Here is a 15,456-nt window from a genome sequence, read left to right as displayed (position 1 = left end):
TACCAGTGGGGAGAGGGAAGGGAGAAGGGGCAATATAGGGGTAGGGAACTAAGAGGTACAAACTATTATGTATAAAACAAGCTACAAGGATATATTGTACAACACAGGGAACATAGCAAATATTGTAATAACTATAAGTGGAGTATAAACTTTAAAATCGTGAATCACTATATGGTACACTTGTAACCTATATAATATTGTACATCAATTATACCTCAGAAAAAAACAAAAAAAACCCAAAAAACTCAACATGCTCAACTTAAGTACAAGAGGGAGCAGTCTAATATTGAAAATATTTCAATGACAAGAGATATTAATGAATGTTTACATATAGGCACTCAAAACTGAATTACTAGAATTATGATTTCAGCCGTAATAATTTACCTTCCCACCTTCTTTCCACTGATGGTTCCCAATGTTTTTAATATGTTAATACATACATTATAAACTGTGCTAGAAGTTTCATATTCATGATGAGAGTCCCAAAGATTAAGAATTACTTAACATTTCCTAAAATTGCAAGAAGATGATGAAAAAAACAAGGCTTTTGAGAGTACAGATCTCATTGGTCCATCCATCATATTTTTAAATTTTGTTTTAACATCTTTCCACAGTTAGTATTCCCAACTAATAAAGCATTTTAAAAATCACAATGTAGTATTTCACAAAGAATAACATCTGTCAATTCTCTTGACTTTCTTTCCGGTGCTAAAGTTGTCTGCACTTTGAAACAAAAGCAAACATATAAATGATAAATGTTTTAAAATATGTACAATATTATGGATATATCTAATTTGCCTATGAAAAGGCAAACCTCTGGGTTGAAATTTTAAAAGGCTAAACTAATGAAAAGATGTCGTTAAATGTTTAATAAATTGCCTAATCTTGATGTATTGCCTTTTATCCTTTCCAAAGAAAATGCAATGAAGAATCACAACTGTGAATTACATGATTATAAATAATCCTGTTTTCAATTGTAGAAGTTAGAGAATTCTCCTTCTGGAAGTATAAGAATAAATTGTGTATTAACAGTATACTAATTGTTTACTGCTTTCAAAAACGAAAAGGTTGCCAAAAGATTGGCGATTACAAATAAACTTTGTTAGTGTAGATACAAACATAAAAAAAAAAAACTCCTGAAATTATCAACATTTACTTTTTTTCCCTTTTCTAAAAATTTGAAGCAACCACATATTTATAGAAAAGTTGGAAGCACAGTAAATACAAAGAGCTTTTTTTCTGAACCATTTGACACTAAGTTGCTAACTGGTTGCCCTATCGCTGTAGGATATGTTACTCCTACAAGCAAGGACATTCTCCTACATAACCAGAGGAAATTCCATTGATACATTGCTACCATCTGATTCTCAGAACCCATTCCAGTCTTGCCAAGTCCCAATAATACCCCTTAAACCAAAAAGGTCTAACTTAGAATCACATATTACACCTAATTTTCATATCTCTCTAGTCTCGTTCAGTCTTCTTCCACTTCCATGACTTTGACACTTTTGTAAATTACAGGCCAGTTATCGTGTAGAATGTTCCTTAGTAGTAGTTTAGGATTAAATTACATCTTTAGCAGAAATATCACAAAAGTGATACTACACTCTTTTCATTGCATCCTATCAATTTGTCCCTTTACTGATGATAATCCCATCAATCACATGATAAACATGGTGTCTGCCACACCTCCCACGTAATCAATAAGTATTTTGTAGTGGAATATTGAAATAATATAAATATCCCAGCCCTTCAAACTTTCAGTTTATTCTTTTATTAACATATGCCTGGGCTCTTGGTTTCCTATTTTATTCAATACTTTATTATGTGTACTTCCATTATTTATTTTTGATGCTCAAATTGCCCTCCATTTGGCCAGTGGGAGCCAATTCAAGCTGGCTTCTGTGTCCTTTGAACTTGCCCACATCATTCTTTGAGCACTTTCTTGCTTTCTGGAACAAGATGTTTTGGACTCATCTTGTACTTTCCTTGTCTCGCCTTTGGAATTAGCCATTTCTCCAAGGAGCCTGGTTTCTTTTTGCAGAAAATGGTATCTGAAACCAAGATCTGGAGGTCCCTTGAAACTCACAGGGCGTGCTCATGGCTCTTAGCTTGCGGCTGTTCCTAGCCTCTCTCAGCAGACAGAGCTGGAGGGGAAAATGTATTTATACAGTGTGTGCCCTCACGTGTGCACACACATACATACAGACGCTCACATCTATATTTATTTCTACATCTACCTTTATATGTTGAAACATATGCATTTATACCCGTATCTCCAATTCCAATCCCATCAGGGTTATAAATCTAGTTTTTTGCCTTTCTATATTTTTAACTCCTTCCAACAACAGAAAACCTGGCTTGTTCTCAGCTTATTTGATCAGTCTCCCAGTCTGTAAGGACTCTCCCACTATCCCGACCACATCACCTGCGGAGGTGCCACGCTCACCCTGCCCAGAGCTCCAACATCCCACGCTGGCTGCCCCGTGTCCACGCCTCCCTCATCCTGCTCAGCTCTGACCCTCCACCTTAAGCCGAACTCCCTCCCACCCTCCTCATCCGACCTGGGCTCCTATACGTCCCACAGGCCCCCCCTCCACGGCGATGCTGTCCTCAACATCTGGGTTCTGAGCCACTGCACTACCCCTCAGGGCACCTCGGAGGCACCTTGCTCTGCTCCCGGACCAGATTCCGGGCTCCGTTGCTCAGCAAAGGGGGAGGAAAAGGAGAATCCACACAAAGGTTTGAGGTCTATAGAAAGCAATCAATGTTATTCTTTTTTCACTCTTTTCTCACTTTTAACACATATAAAAGAGGAATAAAATGACAAGATCTCGCTCTTGCAGCCTTCTCAGCTACTTTTCAGTCAGTAGCTTGTGAGGATGCGTGTTGTGTGTGTTTAATGTTTTATGCTAAGACAGCCAGACCATCGCAGAAGCTCTGCACTCATTACTTCCCATCAGAGTTGACCTATTTCCCCGCCTCACAGCAGAGCATCCAGAGAAGGCCAAGCTGGATAATTTGTTGCATTTTCCCTTTGTCTTGGGGAAACAAGGCCTATTAAGGGGAAAAGGCCAAGATTAATTTGTTATATTTTCCCTGGGTCTTGGAGAAATGTGAGTGGAGAAACAACAAACATTTTAAAAGAAAAAAAAATGTTACAAATTAAAAAAATAATAAATTAAAAGTTTGTTTTAATTTTAATTTTAAAAAATTAAAATAGTTATCCTATGGCTTTTGTTTACTTCCCGTAGGGAGAATAAATAATTTTTCTGGAAAGAAGATATGTCTCACCTGTTGGGAAAGCTTTCTTTAAGGAAGCAGGGGAGGGCGCCGTCAGCTTTTAGGAATTTCTGACACAAAATGATTGGAGAATACTGCTTGTTAGGAGTATATATTTCTTATCCAGAGAGCATTTTTGTTCCTCTCAATGACATTCAGCTGACAGAGGTAAAGTTAAAACAATACAAACAAAACTGTTGGTGTTCAATGTCATTGCAGCACTATTCACAATAGCCAAGACACGGAAGCAGCCTAAATGCCCACTGAAAGATGAATGGATAAAGAATATATGGTACATATATACAATGGAATATTACTCAGCCATAAAAAGAATGAAATAATGCCATTTGCAGCCACACGGATGGACCTAGAGATTATCATACTAAGTGAAGTAAGTCAGAAAGACAGATACCATATCATATCACTCATGTGAAATCTAAAATATGATACAAATGAACTATTTACAAAACAGAAATAGACCCACAGACACAGAAAACAAACTTATGGTTACCCAAGAGGAAAGCAGGGGGAGGGATAAACTCGGAGTTTGGGATTAACATATACACACTACTATATATAAAACAGATAACCAACAAGGAACTATACTCAATATTTTGTAATAACCTATAAGGGAAAAGAATCTGAAAAAAATATATATGTATGTATTTATAACTGAATCACTTTGCTGCACACCTGAAACTAACACAACATTGTAAATCAACTATACTTCAATTTAAAAAGAAAAAGGAAACAAATCAAACAAAAAAAAAAAACCTGTTTGTGCCATGGGCAGGGAGTTTATAGGCAAGCTGGAGCTGTCCCCAGGAACCCAGACCTCGGATCTGGGTGCACATACAAGTCCGCTCCTTCCAAGATATCACCAAGGACACCTTCAGAAAGGCTCATCTCTGCTTTAATTTCGGGAAGGTTGGGGAGCTCAGCTGTAATGTTATTCAGAAAATCAGGATAGGCCAGGTTTAGGACTATAGTTACCAAGTCTAGAATTTACATTAAAAAACCATAGGGCCTTCCCTGGTGGCACAGTGGTTGAGAATCTGCCTGCCAATGCAGGGAACACGGGTTCGCGCCCTGGTCTGGGAAGATCCCACATGCCGCGGAGCAACTAGGCCCGTGAGCCACAACTACTGAGTCTGCGCGTCTGGAGCCTGTGCTCCGCAACAAGAGAGGCCGCGATGGTGAGAGGCCCGCGCACCGCGATGAAGAGTGGTCCCCACTTGCCGCAACTAGAGAAAGCCCTCGCACAGAAACGAAGACCCAACACAGCCAAAAATAAATAATAAATAAATAATAAATAATTTAAAAAAAAAAAAAACCCATAAAGACCAGGGGGAGCGAGGGAGCTGGTCTCTAAAGTTTGGCAGAACTCTTCTACAGAACGAAACCGGACAAACACCGCCGCTCCCGGCGTGATCCTGCCACCTGTGTCCCCGTGGCCAGAATTGGCCACCCCAAGTAGGCAGCTGGGTGTGAGAGCTTTCAGGGGCCTCCCCAGAGCTTTTTTTAACCTGGTATTTTCTGCTTATAGACTTTCCACAGGGGCAACCCCAGGTCGGGGGGGGGGGCATTCTCTTCAGCTGGGAAATCTGAGAAGTCAGCTGGCCTGTGGCAAAGGAGGTATTTTTAGCCGAGACTTGGGGAGTGCCATCTACTTTAGACCGCAGGGTGGGAGACACAAAACAGAGCTAAGCAAGGGGACTGGGGCGACTCTGCATTTTCTTAGCAACGACTGCTGAGCTTACCTTGGAAGAAGATTCTGTGTGTGCTCTGGTGCGGTGAGGGAAGCCAGCCCGCGGGTCTTCTCAGCAATGGGGCTCCACCCACCCCGTGGAGGCGAGGCCCGGAAGTCCCGCCTTCACGCCACGTACTCGCAGGGGCTCTCCCAATACCTACCTGCTCACCGGCCCACCTGCCTGCCTGCTGCATTGGCATCACCTGAAACTTCTTAGAAATGCAAATATGGGGCCCCATCTACTAAGTTAGAAACTCTGGCAGTGGGACCCAGCCATCTGTGTTGCATCAGGCCCTGCAGGTGATTCTCAAGCATGCTAAACCTGGAGGATTACTGGCCTAATCACACGGTCACAAACATCCCTAGATAAAGGTACAAGAACAAAACTTTATCCCTATCAAACCCACAGGCAGTACATCGTTTTAAATTAATAGACATTATTTTTAGCACATTTTTAGATTTACAACATTGAGCAGATAGTAAAGAGAGCCAATAATTCTTGGTAAACCTTTTTTTTTTTCTCCTGTGTACCTTACCCTTTCTCTCCCAGCTGAGTTTTGCTATCAAAGGTTGCAACTGAGTCAGAGTAAGAAACAGCCCCCAGGGCTCTGGGAGGATGGCAGTCCCACACAGCAACCCTAGAAATGGGTGCACCGGGCAGGCTGCAGGGAAGCCAAGTGCAATTGTCTAAGATGATGTAGCCACGGGAATGCCTCCTCAGAAGAGTCTGGGAAATAACATTAGAGTATTCCTAATGAATTAGCTTCCCATGGCTGCTGTAACAAATGCGACCCGTGGCTTACAACAACACAGATTTATTTCTCTTACATTTCTGGAGGTCAGAAGTCTGAAATCAGTTCCACCGGGCTAAAGTCAAGGTGTCATCAGGGTTGTTTCCTTCTGATTGCTTTGAGGAGAGGATCTGTTTCCTTGCCTTTTTCAGCTGTTAGTGGCTGCCTGTATTCCTTGGCTGCTGGCCCTTCCTGTATCTTCAAAGCACATCTCTCTAGTCTCTACATCCATCCTCTCATTGCCTTCTCCTCTGACTGACCCTCCTGCCTCCCTCTAATAAGGACACTGTGGTCTCATCAGTTCCTCCCAGATAATCCAGGACAATCTCCCCATCTTGAAATCTTAACACACAATCTAATCACAGCTGCAAAACCCCTTTTGCCTTATAAGGTGGCGTTCACAGGTCCTGAGGATTAGGATATGGATATATTTGCGGGTCCATTATCTAACTTACCACACTCCCTATGGCCCTGTACTATCTAATACGGTAGAGACACTGGCCACATGTGATCATGGAGCACCTGAAATGTGACTCATCTGAATTGAGATGTGCTGTAAGAGTATTGAAATTTGAAGACTTATTAGTATGAAAAATATAAGGTAATGTATTTCATTCATAATTTTTATATTGATTCCATGTTAGAATTGCAAAATCTTGGATATAGTGAGTTAAATAAGACATATTATTAAAATTAAATTAATCTGTTCTTTTTGCTTTTTCAAACATAGACAATTTTAAATTACCCACGTGGCCAACATTATATTTCTACTGGACAGCCCTGCTATAGACCACAAAGGAAGCAGGGTGATGTTAAATTTCAATAGCTTTATTTGTGTCTTACTAATAGTTATAAGGGAGCCTAGACATCGAAAGCAATATGTCTTCTTTCAACCTTCTCTAGGGAGAGCAACTGACTGCACAGAATTGAGATTTCAAATCAAGAGGGATGTTATATAGGGACATACACAACTAAATTCTCCACTAGATAACAGTAACCAAAAAAAATAATAATAATCTAGCAGCTCATGTTCTTACAAAGCACTTTCTTAAAGCATAATTTTGCTGAATCCTCAATCACAATCCTGTGAGAGGAATATTGTTCCCATTCTTCAGAGAAAGAAACTGAGCCTAAGGGAAATTTACCTGCTGGAGTGGCACCCATCTAATAAGTGATGGATAAGAACCCGAGCTACGTTTGTGTGCCACAGTGCCCAGGGCTGCCTTGAGCTTATCTTGGCTTGGGTTTAATGATTTAATCAAGCTCACTCTACTTCCTGAGTTATTTTATATCTAATCTTCCTAAATTTCAGAGATCCCAGAATTCTCCCTCTTTACCTGAAAATATTGTTCCTTTGCCAACCTGAACACATTTTTGTGATTGTTTATTTATTAACTGTGAACGCAGAGGGGTGTGTGTCCTACCTAGCTATTTAAGGAAGAGGACTTTATCCTGTGTCAAACTCCTCAGCTAGAGGCATACCTGATACTAAAACCAGACAAAGACACCACCCAAAGAGAAAATTACAGGCCAATATCTTTGATGAATATAGATGCAAAAATTCTCAACAAAATATTAGCAACGTGAATCCAACAACACATAAAAAAGATCATACACCGCAATCAAGTTGGATTCATCTCAGGGTCACAAGGATGGTTCAACATACACGAATCAATGTGATACACCACATCAACAAAAGAAAAGACAAAAACCACAGGAGATCATCTCAATAGACAGAGAAAAAGCATGTGATAAAATTCAGCAGCCGTTCATGATAAAAACTCTTACCAAAGTGGGCATAAATGGAACATACCTCAAGATAGCAAAAGCTATTTATGACAAACCCACAGCCAACATAGAGGCGTGCCTGGCCCCCAGCTTGATGTGGACCATCTGTTGGATGGCCCCCAACACGAATGACTGTCTCTCCCCACCCTTTCAACCACCCACAAGCTGCATGCCTAGGTGAAACGCTCAGATCTGACTTAGAGCCAGAGAAGATATCCCCAGACAAACCTGGCCTCTGGTGAGCAGATTTCCTCTGCTCAGTCTTCCTTGGAGTGGAACAGGCCATGTCGCACTTCGGCAGAGGTTGCTGTGAGAAGAACTGGCAAAGACCCACAAAGAGGGAAGCAGATGTCAAGGTCAGCTAGGATGCCCGTTACCCAGCAGCACTTCTCGGCTGTCGGAAAGGGCGGAGGGAAGTAAAAAGGAAAAGGGTACAATGTGCTGCTCATTTTCTCTGCAACATGAAAATCTCAGCCTTTAGATCTAGAAAGGCCCTTGGAGAGTGTCTAGTCTAACAACCTCATTTTATGCATGAGGAAACCAGGATCAAACAGGTTAACTGACGTCTTTCTGTAAAGTCTCCCAGCAACTTAGTATCAGATAAAGACTAGAGCTCCCTTTTCTGATTGTGCTCAACTTGGACAAAATTGCTTTAAAGGATCACAGACAAGTATTAAGTAAAATCACACAGCTTCGATTTCCAAACCATGCTGCAGAGAAGAGGCACCTTGCTTGCAGGCTGAGACTCTGAAATAGGCACTCAAAGCTGAAAGTCATGTACAGTCAAAATAATCCTTGAAAATCCTTAGGAAAATGCCACACTGGAGACCGATATAACTTCTGTCAATCAATCCCACACAGTCAGTTTTTCCAGAGATGGAACAGGTTCCACAGTTGAGTACCAGATTAATTAATTGGCTTGAGGTTAGAGGACAAAAAGGCACAGATCTTTAAACACAGGACCACACGTAAGACTGCAAGCTGGATACATATAAAAGGTACCAGGGTTCTGAAATGAACAGCAGATTCCCTTCTCTTATCCCCTGCTCTCACTCCAGGGCACTGATCAGAACGACAGGCAAAGTGACTCATACTACTTAAACAGTTCTCTCTTCCCCACGCTCCTGATTTAGTGTTTACTGCTTAATTAGAAGCTAAGCTTCACATGCGCATGAATCTCTATTTTGTTCATTTGTGAACCCCAAGTGCCCGGTACTATGCCTGGCACATAAATGTGTGTTGAATAAATGGATAAATCGACTCCTCTTTTTGTCCAGGCTACGTAGTTGAATTCTTGTAAGTTGATGTTATTCTGTTCTAGCACGTAGCTCTTAACCTCTCAGGGTGTTACGTTGCCCTAGCCAGAAAAATTCACATTGAACTGTTCATAGAGATTGTTCAGTACTCATGGGGTTCATGGAGCCCAAGATTAAAATTTCCTGGAGCCATCAACCTTTAAGATGCTGCCGTGACACTTTAGCAGAATGACCTTCTTGGCTTTGGAGAGACTGACATCGTTTACTTTCATAACTGCACAAGGACTTTTCTTTACAACTCTCCCAAATACTGGAAACAAAAGGTACTCTTTAAATGTTCAGCCCAAAAGCTCAAAGGGGACCTGGGCTAAGCTCAAACTAGTGGCACCAAAATGATCTTCACAACCCTCCGTTGTATTTTCTGACCTACTCCTAAGCCAGCCTGTTGGCTGACTGGCCCTTCTCCACAGATGTGCTCTTGAGCTGCTTGCAGGTTTCAGCACTGATACTGCATGGCCAGATGGATCACCTACAGGACCACCCTGGATCCCCAGCTAGCCCTGTCAAGCATTGACACTACACTTGTCACCACCAGCTCTGATGGTTTGGACACAGAGAAATGTACAGCAGGAGAATATTCAAACAGCTGTTGTAAGGTGAGCTGATGGGGGCAACTGCCAGCAGGCTGAGAGGAAAACATAATTTACAGGCATCCCTCAGCAGAGCTCAGAGCCAAGCAAACACCGCTGCAGAACCATCACAGGATGTGGCAGACAGACACACTGGTGCTGCAAGACAACAGCGGCTCTTTCTGAGCAAAGAGAAAGAAGGAGAGACCGGAGACAGGGCTGGGGACAGTGACAGGCTCAGGAAAGGGCAGCTGACTCAGTAATCCAAAAGTGAGCCAACCCATGTACTACACACCCACATGGAAAGCACATATAATCTCCCAGCCTGCATGGTGATTGTCTGCCTATAAGAATAATAAATATTATAGACTACGCTCTAAAGCAGATTTAGCAAAGTCCCAGAAACAGAATAAACTCAAGGCAGGGAAAGGATTACCTATCTATGCATCTGTATGGGCTTGAATAGTGTCCCTCAAAAATTCATGTCCACCAGAACCACAGAATGGGACCTTACTTGGAAATAGGGTCTTTGCCTTTGGGATTAGTTATGGTGACATCATACTGGATTCGGGTGAGCCTTAATCCAATAAGACTGGTGCCCTTGTAATAAAAGGGGAGAACACAGAGACACAGGGAAGAAGGCCATGTGACTATAGAGGCAGAGATTAGAGGGATGCAGCTACAAGCCAAATGCCATCTTTGGCACTCTTGTGCCAGCAATCACCAGAAGCTAGGAAGAGGGGAGGAAGGATCCTTTCCTAGAGCCTTCAAGGGACATAGCCCTGCAGACATCTTGATTTTGGACTTGTAGCCTCCAGAACTGTTAGCAAATAAATTTTCAGTGTTTTTAAGTCACCAGGTTTGTGGTAACTTGTTACAGCAGCCCTAGGAAACTAATACAGCATCTCTCTATTTTAGCTACTTTCAAATACATTGCTGTATAGTCATTCATTCACAAATAGTTAATTTGTACGAATTCTGTCCCAGGCACTCTTCTAGCAGTGAACAAAAGCAAAGAAAAATCTCTGCCCCCATGAAGCTTATATCTCAGAGTAGGAGGAGACAGAAAATAATCAAAATAAAGAAGTAAAATACATAGTCTGTCAAATGGTGATAAGTTCAGTAAGGGGTCCTATGGCATGAGGTGGAGTATTAATTTCAAATTTGAATAAATTAACCATTCTCAGAGGATTCTGATCCAAACATTGAACCTAAGATTCTAGTACAGACAGTCCTCGACTTAACGGTTTTTCTGCTTTATGATGGTGTGAAAGCGATACGCATTCAGTAGAAACCGCGCTTTAAATTTTGGATTTTGATGTTTCCCTGGGCTAGTGGTACGTGGTAAGCTACTCTCTTGTGATGCTGGGAGGGGTCGCGAGCTGCAGCTCCCAGTCAGCCATGCGATCATGACGGCGAACAACTGATATACTTAAAACAGTCCTGCACCCAGATGACCATTCCGTTTTTCACTTTCAGTAAATTACTGAAATCTACTGATTCAGTAAATTACCTGAGATAGTCAACACTTTATTATAAAACAGGCTTTGTGTTAGATGGTTTTGCCTAACTGTAGGCTAATGTAAGTTTCCTGAGCATATTTAAAGTAGGCTAGGCTAAGCTGTGATGTTTGGTAGGTTAAGTATATTAAATGCATTTCAACTTATGATGATATTTTCAACTTATGAAGGGTTATTGGGACATAACCCCACTGTAAGTCAAAGTAGATCTGTACTGTCATTCTTGGGGAAAATGGTACAACACGTAAAGGTATGTAGGGGAGAGAAGAGCCTCACTCTATTATATCAGAGTTTCTGCTCTAAAACCAGAAAAACCATCAGCCATAAAGCTCACTGTGAAGGGAAAAGAACAATTTGTTAGCAAAAATCATCAAGGCTAAGGGTAGAATTTCTAAGGATTTTGTGACTAACACACACACTTGTTGGTTGATTTATAATAAATGTTAAATATAAAATTTATTATGTGATTATATAAATTATGTAAATCATAAATAGTCATTTACCATTCAACAAATGCCCTGGCAGTGATTCAGCTATGCAAAACCACTCTTAAGAGAAAAAGAAGCAAAGGGAGTGCTGGACAGAAAAACTTTTATCATCCAAGAGTCTCATTGAATTATCACTCAAGCAAAAGAAAGCTCTAGAGCTAAGAGAACATTCCTCGGTGAAGGAGATGTTCTGTCCACACTGTCTAATACAGTAACCACTGGTCACATGTGATTATTGAGCACTTGAAATGTGGCTAGTGAGACTGAAAAACTGAATTTTTAATTTAATTTTGATTAATGTAAGTAACCGCATTAATTAAATAACCACATGTGGCCAGTAGCTACTCCATTGGAGAGAACAGCTGTAGAATCACAGAAGGCTAGCTGTGGAGACAAACCTGAGAGGCTCATAAATGTGAGATGGGACCAGCTCTACAAATAAAAACAGGTAAGGGAGCCTTCACAGAATGTATAACTATTATGTAGAGTTTTTCTAGGACATATTTCTTTCCTTAATGCTCACCATGCCCTTATAGATATTCAGTGGTATTATCCCCATCGGCTGGAAGAGGAAATCAAGGTTCAGCAAGATTTTTTGATTGCCCAGGGCCTTGCAGCTTTTAACGGCCAGAGCCAGAGATTTGAATTTGGCTTTGACACCAAAATACATACTCTAGCCACCAAGGCACTCCATTTACAGCACCTTTCACTCTTGTGATGTCTTCCATTCAATCCACCCTCTCTGAACAGTCTGAAACACAAAAGTGTGTGTGTCTGCATGTGTGTGTGTACACATATGTGTGTCTGAGTCGATTTTGCAGAACAGGTAAGTCTGAGAGTTACTTGAGTTCTTAGTGTGGATCAAGTATTCCGTACAAATCAATATCCTCTAGACAACCAGCCCCATTCTCCACTTAATCAGGCAAGAACAGGATGCATGAATGCATGCTTGTTGACTAACTTATTAAGGCCAAAGTGGCACGTTAAATAAACCCTTCTTCCTTGGACCCATTCAGCAAAAATTCTATAACCCAGCTTTCCTGGTCCTCAAGGAGCTCCCATTCCCCCCAGCCATAGACAAACTCAGAAACCCTAAGACCACAGGTCTTCAAGTCAAGGGAGCCTGGAGGTAAGGGAAAGAGGAAAACTGAGCAACAGGGCACCTCATTAACGGTATGGAGATTTGAAAGTACCAGTTTCAGAGAGGGATGACACTAATCCTCTGGAGATACGGGGATGCTCAGCTTCTCCCCACAATCTCCTGTTTGCCCCCAACAAGGGAGAAGGGCAAGTGAGGGGCTTGTGGGGACACACAGCCAGCAAGTGTGGAAATCTACGTGAAGCCAAGGTGGGAGATATGGCCCTCCTAAGACACAATCACACCTGGTTGGTGGTGGAGGCACTGATGCCTGCTGTGCTCTTATTAGTAAGATTTCTGCAGCGTTGTGAAGGTTTCTAATGGGACTAATTTTGCATCTTTTTAAAAAAGTTTCACTATGCCTAGAAATATACTTGCTGAGATTAATAAAGCAATTCTTATTTGTCTCTTTAACCTCCTGGAAGGTTTAGCTGAGTCTTTCATCACTGTACTACACGCCTATCCTGCAAGGAACGGTCTGGGAAGAGTCCTTTCCCCAAAATAAAGCTTTACAGCATTTCCAGGTTTTGAGATTTATGTGATCCCATACCCAACTAACTCTGAAAATATTTCATCCTAGTGTGACTCTCGGTGTCCTGGGAAGAATTCTATGGAAAGCCTGACTGCTCAGCCCAGTAATCACACATGTCTCTGCAGACAGCTAGTCTAACCTCTCAAGCCCCAGGAACCTGGTTCGAGGGACTGATTTCTAGCCTAATTTCCGCACAACAAAACTAATGACACCAAATAATACAAACAAGCTGGTGAATGTTGTGCTGTGACAAAAACTGATTTTATAACGGTTATTTCCAAAATTAATGTGTTGCGACATCTTTAATTTCAACACCTTCAGCTAAAATGTGTGTCTTTGGAAAATGATCACCAGTTAAGTCCTGACTTCGCTCTGTTTCTGGTAGCAGTCAGCATTCCTTTGCAGAGTTTTGATTCCATCAGTAAATTATTGAATACTTTACCAAGAGGGTGGGGGCGAGGGGAGACTACGAACTACAGATGGACACAGAGAAGTCGTCGCGGTCTTATTCAAGAGTGAGCCCGTCTTTGTAGTGCATTGTTCTCAGAAGTCTCCCGCGGAAGGAAAGCTCTACTTTACGAATTGCCGGGACAGCGTCCCTGGGAACGCCCAGCCCGGCCGCTTCCCTGATGAGCTCGCAGCTCTGAGCGCTTAGGGCTCGGTCCCGGGAATGACAAGCAGTGCAAAAAGCGCCTACACCGCCATCCACCGGCCCCGAGTGGGTGGCACCCGGAGTGGCGAGCTCGCCACGAGAGCTGGGGAAGAATCCCGGCAGGATCCGACCCAACGCCACCTTCCTCCCACAAGCGCAGCCCTGCGTCCCTGCCCCGAGAGCGGTCCCTGGTCCCCGGCTCCGCGCAGCGGGGACCACGCCGCAGCGAATGGATTCCGGGACCCTCCTGACACCGAAGAAGGAAGGCAGCGCCCAAAAGAGACCCGGTTCCTGGGGGCTCAGGCCAGTGAGGACCTGCCGTGGTGCTCTTCCCTACCTTTCCTCTCTCGAACCAGGGGCAACGTTGTCCCTTCCCAGGACAGGATCGGAGCCCGCCAAACCCGGAGTAGCTCGAACCCGCAGCCCCTACCCCAGCCCCGCCCCCCCCCCATGGCGGCCGGCGCCCGGTGTGCCCAGGCGGGTACTCGCCGCAGACGAAGTTTGCGCGCAGGGTACGCAGGAGTTCCCAGCACCCTGCAAGGGGCAGCGCTCAGATGGTGCTGAGATGTCCACGCTCAGATGGTCCAAGGATAACCGGCACCGCTGGTTGCAGGGGAACCGGGCGCGAGTCCGGGCTCTAAGAGGGATGAAGACCCAGGCGCGCGCGGCCGGGAAGGGAGGCTTACGTCTGGGGCAAGCGAGGCTGCGCGGTCCTTCCAGATGCCGGGCGTCGGCGCAGAAAAGAAGCCGCGGACCCCCGAGGGGCTGGTTCCGACGGCTCCTTCAGCAGCCTCCTCAGGCGCCCGGGCGCCGCCGAGCCCACTTGATGCGTGGAGGGCGCCCCTGCAGGGGACGCGGTAGCGCCTCGGGCAAGGAGAGCGTGGTCCCCGGACCGACCCGACCCGAGCGTTAAAGGAAACCCTACCCATGACCCTGGGAGGGTCCCGGACTCTGGGCGACCGGGATGGAGGACCGTGCGCCCGAGGACTGGTCACAGGGTGCTTAGCGTGGCGCTGGGACAGCCGAAGCTCACCGACGGCAGGGCAAGAAGGAGGCACCCGAGGGGAGGAGGGGGCGGGACGGGAGGGATTGACCCTGAATTCATCCGGACTGAGAGGTCATGCGACCTGTTCGGCGGCAGAGCGCGGTTCGTGGATCTTACCCGCTCCGGGGCCCCGGCTGGGCGGTAGCGCTCTTCCGGAGCGCGGGCGGGGGACTGTTTCGTGGAAAACATGTCTCGCTTTTTCCTCCGTCCACTCTTATCCTGATCGCTTTTCTCTCCTCTGCGTGCCCCTGGGAGAGGCACTACGGATGCCTTGCTCCTCGCTCAGGAAGAGACAAGTTGAACTTCAAGGGACAGGGGCTCCACATTTTGTCTGCTCGACAGATCCCACCTCCCTTCACTCCCATCTCTGGGTCCCACCCATAAGAACCCTTAATGACAGATCCTCTACAACCCCACCTCTTTGTATTCAAAGAAGTTATTCTTCAGGGGCAGAGGGGAAGCCAAGCTTACTGCGGGTCCCCCTACCCATGCCCACCCCCAAACTTACGCCCCGCGACGGCAGCACGAAGAGGACGAGACCTGAGCATTTGGGCTGTGGGAGACCGAGTAATTGGGAGCAAAGGA

At 44.2% G+C, this 15,456-nt stretch overlaps 1 protein-coding gene across 4 annotated transcripts in view; it reads right to left on the bottom strand.

Annotated features, from left to right (window-relative positions):
- CORIN (corin, serine peptidase) overlaps nt 1–15,063 on the bottom strand; it is a 261,407-nt gene extending 246,344 nt beyond the window's left edge. For 3 of the 4 annotated variants that reach the window (XM_007180749.2, XM_007180751.2, XM_007180750.2), the window contains exon 1: nt 14,513–14,872. In XM_007180749.2, coding sequence (XP_007180811.1) covers nt 14,513–14,755 — 243 coding nt within the window. In that variant the 5' untranslated portion in view covers nt 14,756–14,872. Of the gene's footprint in view, nt 1–14,512; nt 14,873–14,988 lie in introns of those variants that run through there. The other variant, XM_007180752.3, reaches the window with a different exon arrangement.
- Between the last annotated feature and the right edge of the window lie 393 nt (nt 15,064–15,456).

The sequence above is a fragment of the Balaenoptera acutorostrata genome, chromosome 5, assembly GCF_949987535.1.
Source record: "Balaenoptera acutorostrata chromosome 5, mBalAcu1.1, whole genome shotgun sequence".
Lineage (NCBI taxonomy): Eukaryota > Metazoa > Chordata > Mammalia > Artiodactyla > Balaenopteridae > Balaenoptera > Balaenoptera acutorostrata.
Note: the sequence above shows the minus strand (reverse complement) of the source record. Positions and strands in the feature narration are given on the sequence as shown.